This window comes from Neopelma chrysocephalum, unplaced genomic scaffold (assembly GCF_003984885.1).
Source record: "Neopelma chrysocephalum unplaced genomic scaffold, ASM398488v2 Primary Assembly neopelma1_63, whole genome shotgun sequence".
NCBI lineage: Eukaryota > Metazoa > Chordata > Aves > Passeriformes > Pipridae > Neopelma > Neopelma chrysocephalum.
Window position 1 is genome coordinate 5,362,671 of NW_020897720.1, and position 14,431 is coordinate 5,377,101.

General features: G+C 40.1%; 1 protein-coding gene across 1 annotated transcript; it reads left to right on the forward strand.

Annotated features, from left to right (window-relative positions):
- The first annotated feature begins 7,666 nt into the window (after window positions 1–7,666).
- LOC113967171 (serine protease inhibitor Kazal-type 6-like) lies at window positions 7,667–11,126 on the forward strand. The gene is made up of 3 exons (XM_027682559.1): window positions 7,667–7,721; window positions 9,814–9,833; window positions 10,984–11,126. Exons 1-3 carry the CDS (start codon window positions 7,667–7,669, stop codon window positions 11,113–11,115), a joined length of 207 nt encoding a protein of 68 aa, XP_027538360.1. The 3' UTR covers window positions 11,116–11,126.
- Window positions 11,127–14,431: the final 3,305 nt, after the last annotated feature.

Below are 14,431 nucleotides of genomic sequence, written 5' to 3' on the forward strand. Positions count from 1 at the left end.
ACTTATTTATTTATTTATTTATTTATTGGCATGACTTGCAAGGGCAGTTGATGGCAGTTACTATTCGAACCATTTCATATGTTAAGTTATTTGTAAAGTAAATTCCAGAAAGAACTGTTTCAATATTCCATTATTTAATGGTTTGATTATGTGTCTATTTAATTATTTATTTTTATTTATTTTTGTTGGAATGTGTAAGCATAAAAAGCCTTGGCTGCAGGAGTGCTGTGGTTAATTCCTATTACCACCACTTATGAACATGAAAGGAACTGGTAGCCAGTACCTGAATTTAACCCCTCCTAAACAACCTCCTTTTCCTCCACGCTTGTGGTCACTGGAGGCCCTTTATTCAGTGATCCATGTGTATCCAGTACATCTCCTGCAGTGGAATTTACTGACAATAAAATGAATTCCAACCTGCTCTGCCACAGGCACAGAGCACAGGAGTCAGAAATCTGCAGCTACAACCAAGGCAGCTGAAATTACATCTGTACTGTATCTGATACCTCAGAGGCCAATTGTTAACAGGTTTTATATATGGGTGTTAAGCATCTAATTAAAGTTAGAGTTTTGGAATACAGATTTTTATAGTTCATTTTGAAAGTATCTCCCTACTACTGTATCATGTGTTGGTGTCTTCACAGAACCTTAGGTAAAACACCTCAAGTCCTGGCTCTGAACTGCTCACAGAGTAAGTCCCCAGGTTTGGAAAAAGGCAGAAGCATGTGTTGAAGCCTCTGTATTTTTCATAGAATCATGGAATGGTTTGGCTTGGAAAGGACCTTAAAAGGTCATCCAGTTCCACCCCCTGCCATGGGCGGGGACACCTTCCACTAGACCAGGTTGCTCCAAGCCCTGTCCAACCTGGTCTTGAACATTTCCAGAGATGGGGCAACATTTGTCAAAACACCTGAGTCCACTTACAGGAAGGCAAAATAGTGAAATATCTGATGATTCAGACTTTAAGCCCTGATAAAGAATCAGTGGAATTAAAGAAAGACTTTCACTGCAACCATGCTTCCTTTTTTCCCAGTCTTAGCCATGGTGGTAATTTCAGATATTTCTAGATTGAAATGTGTGAGATATCTGATATTTCAGAAAACTGCTGACAATCTAGCTACAAGTGCTAGTAATATATTAAGTTTATGTGTCTTATTTCCATTATAAATGCAATTTATTGTGCTTTTTTTATGAGCTAATAATAAATACATCTGAAAACAAGAAAATTTGGTTTACTTGTGATTTTTTAAGAATGGTTGGTGTCACTCTTCACTTTTCTACCAGAATGTTATACACTACTCCTGCAAAAATGTCAGTAGGGCAAAGTAATTATTACTGATTAATACTAACAAATTCATGGCCTGTAAAAGCGTGCAGGACCACCCAGCAAAGTGGTAACAGTGAGTCAGCCAGATCCCCTAAACCCTCTTCTGCAGGCAAAGAGAACACTGAGGTTCTCTGGTCTTTGTGGTCAGGAGGTTTGTAACTGAAACCACTTGAAATACATCTTGAGGTCTTCGAGGTTTCTCTCTGACCCTGTTGGTGCAGTGTTCAGAATTCATAGGACTGACCTTCCTGTTCTTCAGACAACTGGGTTGAAACCTTGGCACCACTGAAACCCATCACTGCAACCTCTCATTAACTTGGGTCCAGCCAGTTTCCATTCTCTGGAATACTCAGGCTAAATTTAGGAGTATCCTGACAAAGATTACATTAATCTACTGCCTTCAGAGGAATCTGCCTTTCTGTGCCACAATGCCATAAGGTGAGTTAAACCTTCCTACAGGAAGCTTTTCTGGCATGGATTATGGGGTAATCAGGAGCCAGTGAGGGAAGTCATTGGCTAAGATTCTTCAGGAAAATAACAAAGTGCAGCTTGAAACTACCTGTTTTTCTGCAGAAATCAGGTTAATCATAAGATGGCTGCTCTCTAAGACATAAAGTTGGCTTTAATCCTTGATTATCGATTTCCTGGGCCTCACATGGGCCCAAGTGCCTGTGAATATCTCCTCTAAAAATTGTCAGTCTCCCATCTCTGAGGGACTGTCTAGACAGTATAAAAAGGTGTCAAATATTCCCTATGGTGGCTCCATATACTGGAGACAATTTTCTAACATACTCCATCCATTTAGGAACATAATAGTTGATGTGTCAGTCCTTGGACTTCTCTTTCTTAATTCCTCTCCTTGTTGCACTGCAAATAATCTGGAAACCTTCTGATAAATGTCACAATGCACAGACTCAGTTAGGCTGCACAATGTACAAAATTGCCCCCAAAACTTCAGATTGCGAAATCAAAGCTTCTGAAATAAAATTATAGAACTAAGTTTATTCCTGAGGCTCCTGAGGTATGAGAGTCATTAATTGTATAAATAGATAACAGTCTTATACTGGACCTACTCCCAACTCTGTGTCCCACCATTTTCTGGGAAGGGGCAGCTCCTCCAGCTTTCTATTCATACTCATCACTCAACATGTGGCTTTAGGTTTTGCCTACCACACCTCCCTAAATCTGCACTGAACAGAGACTGACTAATTCCCTTCAGGGCTTTTTGTGGGTGCTCCTCATCTTAAGGAATGCTTGACAAATAGTTGGTGTCCTTAATGAGGCACTAATTGGTTACAGTAGGAACTTGCTATCCTCTAAGTGCTTCAGCTGGGCAAGCAGGCACTTGCTAGAAGCAAAAGGGGGGAAAAAGGCTTATGTCTAATTAAGGGTTCTGTGGGAAAATACAGATTTCAGGTCCAAATGCTTCGTATCCATCCCTTCTTCCATGCTGATCTTCATCCTATCCCTTTTCTTCGTAAGTTGTATATTCTCTTTTATAAAAGTAATGGTATTTTTAATACAGGCAAACCCAATGTATATCCTCCAACCTTGTTCTGAGACATGAAAAATCTTAAAAGAAACCTTGCTTCAAATATGTCAGTTTGACCGAGTTCAGTGTGACCAAACTTCAAAGTGCTGAACACCTGGGAATTGCATCTTAAGGCAATCTAAAATAAGTCCTATTCAATACATTCAGTGTAAGTGTTAAGCTGTTAATGCTTGTTTTGTTTTACCTGTGAGGAATCCATTCAGAACCATCAATGGTATGGCACTAAGTAACTCGAAGGATCCACAAGTTCCTTGCAGGATAACAGGATCACAGCCTTGTATCATATCTTAGACATATCAGAAGACACAAAGAAAAATGTAAAGCTCAGCACCAGCCTTTGCAGAGAGGTGTTGGGTTTATTTTTTACTTTCTGAAATAACACCTGAAACCTTCAGCAGGGATCTGTCCCGCCTTGACACCTGCAGTGTTAAAGAAAGGCTCCTTTGATCTCTCTTAAGGTGTGGAAAATAGGAAACTCACCTTCCTTCAGGCAAATACTGTTTTGGCCCAGTTTGATGCCTTAACAAACACATCACTTGATTCTCAAATCTTCCATTGAGCAAGACTTCAAAAGTCTGATATGTTAATTGCACATGGGCGGACAACCCAAACCACCCACCCAGAGCAGGATTGAGGGAGCCCACGAGCCGCGTCCCGAGTAAACACGCGCTGGAATCACCGACGCGGGTGACCATGGCAGGATCTATCTTGACTTGTACATTCTTCAAAGGTTTATGTGGTGTGCGTGAGAATATTTTTTTTAGCTATTCCACGTGCCATTTTTTCACCACTGTTGGTGTCCTCAATGGGAGGCACTCCATCAGATGAATGGGAACAGGTTACTGTTCTGGAATGCAGCCACAGAACACCCTCCCATGCAGAATAAAGCAGGCACTTAACTAATGACGTGCTGCAGCAGCATATTTGGCATCCCATTCGTGCTCCACTCAGCACTCCAAATCTAAAAGCAATATATGAATAATTGTGAAAAATTGTCCTACTCTCGGAAAAATATGCACTAATATTTTATCAGATGTAACACCATGTAATTACTTTTTCTTCTTCAAAGGATCAACTTGAAGAGATAAAAAGACAAGATATGAAGACAAAGGCAGAAAAAGCTAAAGGTAGAAAATTATGAGAGGCCCACAATTAACCTACATGTATTCATGAGTTTGCTGACTAGGTCAAAGTTTCACTCACTATTCTTTGATACAGAGTATTTTCTATAAATTTCTGAATTAGTTTTAGGTATGATGAAGAGGTCTTACTGACACAGCTTTGGGAACCAGCTATTCCTAAACAGATCTGAATACTTGTTTTCCAACAAACAACATGTTTTCCAAGTAGATAAAATCAATCCATTGTGCTAATCTACTGTCCATGTCTGCTTTGTCAAATGTTAACTCATAAGGACAAATATGCCACAAAGTCCCTGAGCAGCTGCCTATTAGCAACACTTGACATTCTCCTGTGGGAATCACAGCATCAGTTCCCTTGGAATGGACCATTGGAGGTCACCTGGTTCCGCACACCCCACACCCATCACTAGATTATGGCCAGTTCAGAACAGATCCATTTTTTAGTATCTCCAATGATCTCTGGATAACCTGTTCCTATTCTTGACTACTCTCATTGTGAAATTTGTTTTCCTCATATCTAATTAGAATTTCTCTTGCTGCAATTTGCACTGTTCTCTCTCTTCCTTTCACTGTGTACCTCCAAGAAGACTCTGGCTCCTGTCTTCTCTGCACGTCCTGAAAGAGCAGCTGAAAACAATGAGACTTTGCTGTCTTTCTCCAACCTGGTCAAACCACTTCTCTCAAGCTTGTCTAGCATGACACGTGTTTGATCCCTCTAAACACCTTGTTGGTCCTTCACTGGTTCTGAACAAGTATTTCACTGCGTTTTCTGTGCCAGGGAGCCCAAAACTCTACCCAGAATGCCAGATACAGCCTCATCAGGGCTGAACTTGATAATTACACTCTTACTAATACAGCCCAGCATGCAGAGCTGGACTTGTTCAGTACAGGGGCAAACTGTTGACTCATGTCCAACTTGCACACCATGAAAACTGGTCTCTTCCCAGTATGCCACTGGAAGTTCTTGAGCACAGCACTCTGATCTAAGTGAACCTTCAGTCTGCCTGAGGATGACGGGCCTCAGGTTGTCAGACCAGCTCCATGTAAAGAGCTACCAGGGCAAACAACAAGTTTGGACAAGAAAGATGCCTCAGATAAAGCACTTTTTCAGTCAAATAGTGACTATTTTCTCTAGCTGGCTGGTGTGAATTCTGCCCATTCTCAAAGCGAGGAATAGAGATCCAGAGACTTTGGCCTCCTTTTAAACTGGAGTTTCAGTAAGTGTTCTGTGGCATTACTCTTTACCAAGCTTCAGTTTGAGATTCTGCGAGTAACACCTCACTGCAGAAAATGAAACAGACTGTTGCTCTCTGAGTAGGGCATTTTTCTTCTCAAAGCTCTAAGACAGCTTTGATATTTCAAAATACAAAAATCTCCAGGATTTCAGCTGAGCCCCTGCTGTGAGTGAGCTGCTGTTTGCATACCCTACAATATGTCACAGCCTCTCATCACAACTATGTCCCTCCTATCTGAGTGGTCTAGGCAATCCCTACAAAGCTTAAGGTCCACTGTTCAGGAAATGAATCTTTATTTGATTCAAAAGCTCTAACCAATACACCTAAACATTACCAGAAAAAAACATTCACCCCATGGCTTTCCTGATATGGGGCACAGAATAAGCATTAGGAATCCTTCCAATAGAAAGGTAACTTTCAAATGCTAAGAAAAATCTCATTTAAAATCTGCCTCCTTTTTGGTCCCCTCCCACCTCCAAAAGTCATCTCTTCCTGCACTAGTCTCAGAAGAGATTCCTACATCAACTTAGCAGACCTGAAGCAGATGTTTATACTCTTCTGCTGGCGGGATGGGATGGATATTGAGGTTGCATCAGAAAGGACACTGTGGAGCACTGTATTAGAACAAGAGAGCATAACCAGAGTGGTAGATTTCCTCATTCCGGTGTCAAGGAACCAATGTGTTCTGTCAAGCTGCAGTTTCACAGTTTCAAGATTTCCTCAAGAGTTTTGTTTGTTCAAAACTATTCAGATTAGGAGTAACTTCCGGCTTGCTTTGGGTTTTGCTCTTGTTGCCTAATGTTGGTAATTGTCCATCAACAAATGAACATGTCCTGAATACTCTCCACGAGTTTGTACATGCTCTTTGCCAGGCTCTTCAGAAAGGTTTTGGACTCTACAGTACAAAAACTTCACTGACATCCCAAAGCAGAAGAATCCAGACCGATCCCAGTGTAAACCACAGCCTGTCTCTTGTGATCTCAACTTCAAAGGAACATGCACAGGTGTCCAAGTTAAGAAAAAAGGAAAATTAAATATTAAATCACTGAAGACATTGAATTACAGGGCTCCAGCTCAAACCAGATCTTTACCTATCCTGGAACTCAAATTTGATGGCATTTATATTTTTCATCCCATGAAGTGATGAGAAATTAGCCATTTAATAATTACCTATAATCCTTAAAGACAAGATGATATTTACCCTTCTAGGGATAAATTAGTGGGGCCCAAGGTCTACTTGACCTATTACAACCTTTTCTGTAAGAACATTCAGTCCCCTCTGTCTTCCTGAAATTAGCACATATGGCCCCAATTCCTTGCAGTGAGGGAAGGTGATCACTGAAATACTGTGAATTGTAGTAGTGTGCAGAGATCTTTCCTATTGAGACAATTTGCACAACTACACTAAGACAAGACGATTTTGGAGGAACTGGTTCAAACCAAACTGTCGGTTCAAACCTCCACATTACTTTGAACTTTATGAAAATTGAGCCTCAGATCTGATTCTCCCCCTGACCTGAGCTGTATTATAAAAGACAGAAAATGATGCCTATTGATTAAGTCACTAATACAATGGTGTGTTGGATTTTTTTAAAGAATCCCTCCTACTGTGCTGGAAATAGGAAAATAGGAGAAGAGGGGCAGGCAGAGGAATCTCCTCCATGACAGCAGACCAGGCAGTAACTCAGTGGCTCTGAACTCATCCCTGCTCTTTGCCAGGCAGTCCCATGTGGTATCTTTCTCTCACAGAGAGTTGGTTCTGATCTCTAAAGTGGCAGAATTTTAAAGGAAGGAGAACACTGGAACACTGAAGGATTCTCTGGGCTTTTGGTGAAGTTTAGGGTGTTCAAATAAAACATTCTTTTCCAGAGCAGCCTAAAGTGGCTCAGTGCACAGCCATAGTAATCAGCATTGCCTTTAAACAGGTTACAGGCAGCTCCAAAACCTCAAGACAACAGGAATTAAGGACTTCAGCTCTACTGGGATGAATCTTTTAGAACACACCCAGTAAGAATTATTTTTCCCCTGGGAATTATGTTCATCTTTAAGAGTCAACAGGCAATAACAGACCAGCAACAAGTAACCACCTTCCTGAGTCATTCATTGGACTTGCTGATAGAGATGGAACAGTTAATTAGGCAAGGGGCTTAGCCAAGGAACAATACATCTGCTCTATCAACACAATCCATGCTAGGACACTCATGACCTTCACGTTATACAGAAGACATCCTATTGACACTACACGGGCAACACCTTCTTCTAATTATGTTCTATGTGAGGGGATTTCATCACCAGGGTTCCTGCTCCTTGTGCGTGTGTATATAAATATCTGCTCCCACAGACACATGGACACACACTGGAGCTAAACGTGCTGGAATACTTCAAGGGCAGATCAGCTGTGAGAGAAGCCATGAAGGCAACAGGAGTCTTTGTGCTCCTCGTTCTGGCAGTTCTTTGCTTGGCAAGTGAGTCACCTCCTGTATTTCCTGATATATTATAGTTCTTATGTCTAAAGACTGCAAGTTTCTCAGTGTATTGGGACAGCGAGCAATGGTTCCTGGAGCTGGGTGGGAGACAGAAAGTGAAATTTTAGGCTTGTGCTCTATTTATCAAACACTATTGTGCCAGCTGTAGAGTTGCCCACTTGAGTGGATGAAACCTATTCCTTGGTGGTGGTGTGAATCAGAGCTGCATTCTGCACTGTGACTAAAAAGAACTGCAAAGCCTCAGAACTAAAGCTGATTTTACCTACTTATTTCTACATTTTATCTGAGAAGGGAGGTTGGAGCTGATGAGGTCCTTCTCCTGCCAAACTGACCACGCAGGGGACAGTTGATTATGCACTGCACACATAATACAGCTTAAACCACCTCTTTATAGAGGTGTTAGTTTGCCAGGCTGCAGAGAGCTTTGAGGGGCAGATTGCTCTGTGATAAAATAGGGAGCTGGAAGGAATTTCTTCAGCCTTTACTTGGTATTTTTATTTTTACTAAAAACTTGCAGTAAAATATATACTTATAAGTTAGTACATTTAAGATAACTGAGAGTCCACATTTCTGCTGGAGTATAGAAGTTCAAATGCATTAAGAACATTAAAGAAAAATAATGAAAATATTAAACCCAAAATTATTAAACAAATTATTATTTTTCTATTTTGAATAGGTCTGATAAGGTTGCTTTGAAAATTGTCTCAAATTCAAAATGCTTATGAACAACAATTTCAATGAAATTGCATGATTTGACAGAAACCATTCTTTCAGTGTTTCATTAACTGCAGAATTATAAATAAATATTACTTCCATAAGAATTCCAGGAAATCTCTTCCTTGAACTTCTTAGTTTATTTTCTCTCCTTGAAAACTTTATGAATTATTACTTTTTGAGCTACATGTTTTTGCATTCAATCTCGTATACAGAGTGGCTATTAAAAGGTTGCTGGAGAAAAAATAACATCCTAATGTTTTGGGGGAAGTGGATTAAATCTTATCCAATTCCAGAATAATGAAAACTGTCAAACCTCTGGTGACACAGATTGGAATTTGACATGGAGCACTATTTATGATAGTTTTCTTTATGTTGAACAACTTTATTTGATGAGAACATGCAAACAGCTCCATGAAAGGAACTTCCAGTGGAAAGTGTAATGGCTTTAAAGATCAGAAAAAGCCACATTTACTCCAAAAGACAAGTGCTAGAGCTGTATTGCTGTAACAAATTTTCCTCCTGCTCCTTCCACACAGAAGTCTCTGCCTGATAACTTTTACCCCTTGGAATCTCCAAGGATGATGATTACAGAACAGGAGAACAAATACATTCCTAAAGAAAGTAACAAATGTGTCACCATACCGGAGACATGCCAATGGCACTTGATTACTTTCTGGGAGGTGTAATTAGCATTGTTTTGAAGCAGCTCCTTGAAGCCCCACCTCGGAACAGGCTTCCATTCTATCAGATGCCATGTGTGTACAAAATAGGAGCCAATCAGTTCAGAATCTGTATTGACCAGCAAAGGAAATCACTTTTTAAAGTGGTATTATGATCCAAATTGGATTATCATTATTATATATATTTAATATCATAGTTTAATGAAGTTTTATCCTCATTATTGACAGAAAATCAAAGCATAAAAGGAACATGTGATTTTCTTACAACCACATGCAACTTTTTTTTACAAACTTAGGAATTAAAACCCAGTCATGCTCAACAACCAGTTGATCCTGAACAGACTGGCCATTGAATATAATATTGACTTCTGGGGTTTCAATCTTTTTGTGGTGAAAGGGGGAACAATGGCTCCAGTTGCTTCTACAACACAGGCTGTCCTAGCAGCTGACAGAGGTTTCTGAGATAAAGAATAGAATAATGTCCACTTGTTTAATAGGTTCTGACACCTGTGTCTTATTAAACACTGAAAAGCTCTGTCAGTATTTACTTTCAAGGACTTAAGTGACTTGGTGTTGCTCGAAGGGGTGAGACTAAGGAAATCATCCTGGTTTGAAATTGAGTGTTCATTAACTGTGATTTTTATTTTATCCTTTGTGATTCTGTTTTATTGCAGATGCTGACAAAGAGAACGAGGTGAGTAATTTTCTTTATTTCTGGACAAAACTATATCGTTCGTAACAACATGAGGTCAGAAAAAACCCCCAAACATGTTAAACTTTAATTAGTTGCTAGCCACGTATTGAGATTTCAGTGAGAAGTCTCCAACTCTGAGAAATGTGGTTTTCATACAGTTGCCCTGGCAACTTCCAGATGTTTTTACCTGTTATGTATTCTGGGCAAGAAATTGGGCAAGGACAAATTTTAAGTCAGAGAAATCTAGATTTTTAAAAATATTTATCTGATTATGACACTGTAAGTCTTTCTTAATGACTTTCAGATCCTAAGTCCGGCACTTGGAGGTTTTGATTTCTCTCTGGTTATGCTGGAGTCATCCTGGGGTCAACCTCTGAAAGAAATGAGACACCAAGAAATAAAAATCCTTACTCGGATGAGCAGGGACAAGACCTTTCAGAGTCCAGTGATGAATAGTGGGGAATGAAAAATCACCCACACACAGAGCTGGGTCCATATTAGCACAACTCAGGAGGATTTTCTTCATGGAAAGGGATATCAAACATTGGAAGGGGGTGCCCCGGGAGGTGGTGGAGTCACCATCCCTGGAGGTGTTCAAGAAACGCCTGAACATTTGTAGTCCCATTTTCATGTCTAAGTCTGTAATGAATACAGTCCTGCTATCAGATGAGGCCTCCAACAATTCCTTTTCATGCCAATACTTAAACAGGACTTTAATTTCACCTGGGCAGAACTTTCCCCAGTGTAAAAAGCATCAAGAGTTGATATTGTGCAATAAAGAGAGAGAAAGCCTTAAGAAATAATCTCACCTGAATTTACTGACCATTGCAATCAGCTAGAAAAAATTACTAATACTCAACTTTTCTGTAGCTATATTTTTCCAGTGACTGTAATGCTATTCAGATGGAGAGCACACTCCTTAAAGGTGCTCAGTATGTGTCACAGGCATCATCACACACATCTCTGTGATAAGGAACATTTCTATTTTGAGGCTTAGGCTCAGCTAATACAAATGGCGAAGCCTCACTGACTGCGCTGCTCTAGAGCAGCTGACAAGCGCATCCAAAAATGTCATATATTCATTATTTCTGTAGGTGAATGGAAAATGTGAGAAAGATGGATTCAAAGAAAAATGACACTCTATTTGCAGGTGGACTGCAGTGAATACAGGAGGTTAGAGAGAGGAAGACCCATTTACTGCGAAAGGCTCTATCAACCCTTCTGCGGCTCAGATGGAAAAACATATAACAACAAATGTTCTTTCTGCAAAGCAGTCCTGTAAGTACAACTCTACCTAATTACTCCTGAATTAGCCAAAATCTGAAGTTAGCTGAATTATCTGGGATTTCCATTCCACCTAAGTGCTATCATTTTTTTTCAGGGTCGTTACTTCTCTGTTCCTTTGCTTAATCTTTACAGATTAATTGCCTCTCCCGCCTATAAGGTCCAACTGGTCTAAACAAATTACTTTGATATTTTTGTGAGCAACTTCCTATTGTAGCAGAAACTGTAGAAGTTGGACAGTAAGAAGAGTCCAATGAGCAACACTGGCTGAACATGGTACCTGGACCTAGCTTGGGTCATATAATTCAAAAGTGGTACTGGAAATACCTTGCTTTTTATGGATACAATATATAATTTTTAAAGGAAAGTTGTTTACAGATCAATGCCCTCACATCTGCTACAAATGTTTATGGTGTCTTCTCTGTTAGCAAGTTGTTAGCAAAGGGCTTCAGAGAGATTTCAGTGCATGATGTTGAGCTTTCCATCTGAAATACTGATGTTCTTCCCTTCCTTTACAGGAGAAGTAGAGGTGCCTTACACGTGAAGCAAGCAGGGGTCTGCTGAAGGAGCTCTGCATGACAGAAGAGTGCTGAGAACAGCTTCACACTGCCCTACCACAGTCTCTTAATTGGATTTCATTCATCCTGCCTGTGCTGACGGTGGCAAACAAAGCATAAAGTCTGTTTTTCACCTGTGTTCTCTCATTTGCTGCTTTGCTCCACTCCAAAGTGTTGGGATTGACACTTCTGTCCTCCCTGAAAAGCACTTCCTTGGGATTCTCAGGAGCATTCCTGTTCCTGTAGCAGGAAAGTTGGTTTTACATGAGCCCTTCATTATACATTGGTCTACAAAGTTAAATCTTCAAATCTTCTGTCAATGCCACCTGATCTGAGTGGACACAAGTCAGTGCAGGCATGGCCTCTTTCCCCCTTGTTGATAAAGTGTTTTCTTCCATTTATCCAGAAATTTTAGCAGATACCTTTTTCCAAAGGTTTCAGCTTTCTTAGGTAGTGCTTTGACTCTTCCAGTTTTGTAGCTAAATTTTAAATGCTTATTTTTCCTTTATCTTTGTGCAATTCTGATTCATTTGTGTTGTTTAGCATGTTTATTAAAATAAACATTAACTCTTTTGCTTTTGTCCATGGTGAACTTCCTAGAGAATAAGTTTATTGCATCCATTAGTAACAAGTATTTCCCAAGTTACAGAAAACTATTGTGGAACAGGGACTAAGTCCAGAGGTAAAAAAATCAAAGTCTGGAAGACAAAAGTTGTATTCCACTAGATGGCCTCATGTTACTGAAATTTGCCCTTCAATCTGCCTCTTTTTTCCTTTAAATGAATCAAATCTGGTACACTGTAAGATTGTATAAGCTTCAGAGCAGTATCTCTGTTAAATCCTGTCATTTAAATGTGATTTAATGATTCCTTTCACTTCCGATAAGTTGGTGGCTTTTAGACCTAAAGAAATTTCTGTTCTGCCTTACATCCTTATTTTCTTCATTATTAAGCCAGTTTCTGTCTTTTACAGTTGAATAGTTGGTCATGGGAATCCATTTTCCCAGAATTAAAACTGATGAATGACTGACTTCCCTGGGCTTACACAGGAGGAAAATTTTGGAACTGCTGGACACAGAATAAAGCCATCCCTATCATGAATTCTGTTTATATGGAAACCAGGTCCCAGCAATTAGGCAGCAGGAATGCAATGAGAAAGGTAATATTGTAAAAGTTTCTCATAGCTCAGAGGTTTGTGGCTCTGGACAGTCTACCTAAAGAGGTTCTCACAACAGGTCAGTTTGACCGAAAAAAAAATAAAAATAAGAAAAGAAAGATCAAATTGAGAAAACAAAGGCAAACTCTGGGCTTTCTTCATGATGTCAGAAAATCCAGCAGACAATTTGTGAATACTTTCTGCCCTCTAGCTCGGCTAGTTACAGCCTAAGTGGATATTCACACCCTCTGCTTTAGTACGTTGAGATATTTAACTGATTGCGCTTCTGGGCCAAACCTAAGACACAAAATTTCCTATGCACATCCTCCAGAATGATTCAAGAAGCTGTAAGTCAGAGGTCTAAACCACACTTCTGGGACTCTAATTTGTTTCTGATAATTTCTGATGTGATTTATCTGAGACAAGGGCAGCTGGAGAGCCAGACTTTCTCACACTGAGTGCTTTTTATGAGCTCCTGATGGCCCATAGCTGCAGATAATGAAAAGCAGCTTCTGCTGCATACCAGCACAAAGAACACCATTTGCAAATTGCTGCAAATGACAGCTGAAGTAAATGCTGAAGTGGCTGGACAATCTGGACAGTCGAGTTTGTGTGATGGAGCAATGACATGGAAATATGGGGAAGGAAAAATGTAAGTAGCTTGAGTGAGCTGGTGAAACAAGCTCAGGTCCTGCTTGCTAGAAAATAAAATAGAGGGAGCCAGATATTGGTGTTGAATGGAAAATAGAACAGATCTTGCACTCTGGAGGATTAGAGTTTTCAAAACTCTGCATCAAAAAGGTACTGATATCATTGATATACCTGTATACATGATGTATATACCTGATGCATTTATATGTGGAGGACAGGGTTTTCATAGTAAGGTTTTAAATTTTTTTTGTTTTCCTTTCTAAGACAAGAGGTAATGAAGTACAGGCCTGAAAATCAGATAGTTGAGTTCCTAAAAAAAAAAAAAGCCAGTGCTATAATAAATTTGGCTGGGGTTAAATCATGACACCTTCCTTACTTGTGCTAATGCACCTAATGACTTTTGGTCTTTTGGACTCATACCTGAACAAATTTAACAAATTGATTTTTGGCCGCTTTTTTCCTCTTTCCTCAGTTTCAAATATTATTAATTTCCTTGCAAAAAATCATGAAAGTAGCAAAATTTCCTCTTTGTTTAGCAGAAGATAAATGGCCTAAATAATAGACCCATATAATGCTCAATACACCTTGGCAAAGGCAACTCTCAGAGCTCTTGGGGCAGGTTAAAGCCTCTTCAGGTAATGTATCACTTATAAAGTTATTAGAGAGTGTCCAAAGGAGAGACAGGAGGATGGTGAAGGGTCTGGAGGGGCCCTCAAGGAGCAGCTTAGAGCACTTGGCTTGTTCTGGGAGGACACTGAGGTCAGACCTCACTGGGCTCTGCAGCTTCCTCACGAGGGGCAGCTCCAATCTCTGCTTTGTGTGAGCAGTGACAGGACCCCAGGGAACGGCTGGAGCTGTGTCAGGGGAAGTTTAGGATGGATATTAGGAAAAGGTTCTTCCCCAGAGGGTGGTTGGGCACTGAACAGGCTCCCCAGGGCAGTGGTCATGACC

What these genes read in the sequence shown, in the direction of transcription:
- LOC113967171 (XM_027682559.1), top strand. Translation starts at nt 7,667, where the DNA reads ATGAAGGCAACAGGAGTCTTTGTGCTCCTCGTTCTGGCAGTTCTTTGC. An exon ending in GGCAGTTCTTTGCTTGGCAA is followed by an intron (nt 7,722 to 9,813) that starts GTGAGTCACCTC and finishes GTTTTATTGCAG; the next exon opens with ATGCTGACAAAGAGAACGAG. An exon ending in ATGCTGACAAAGAGAACGAG is followed by an intron (nt 9,834 to 10,983) that starts GTGAGTAATTTT and finishes CTCTATTTGCAG; the next exon opens with GTGGACTGCAGTGAATACAG.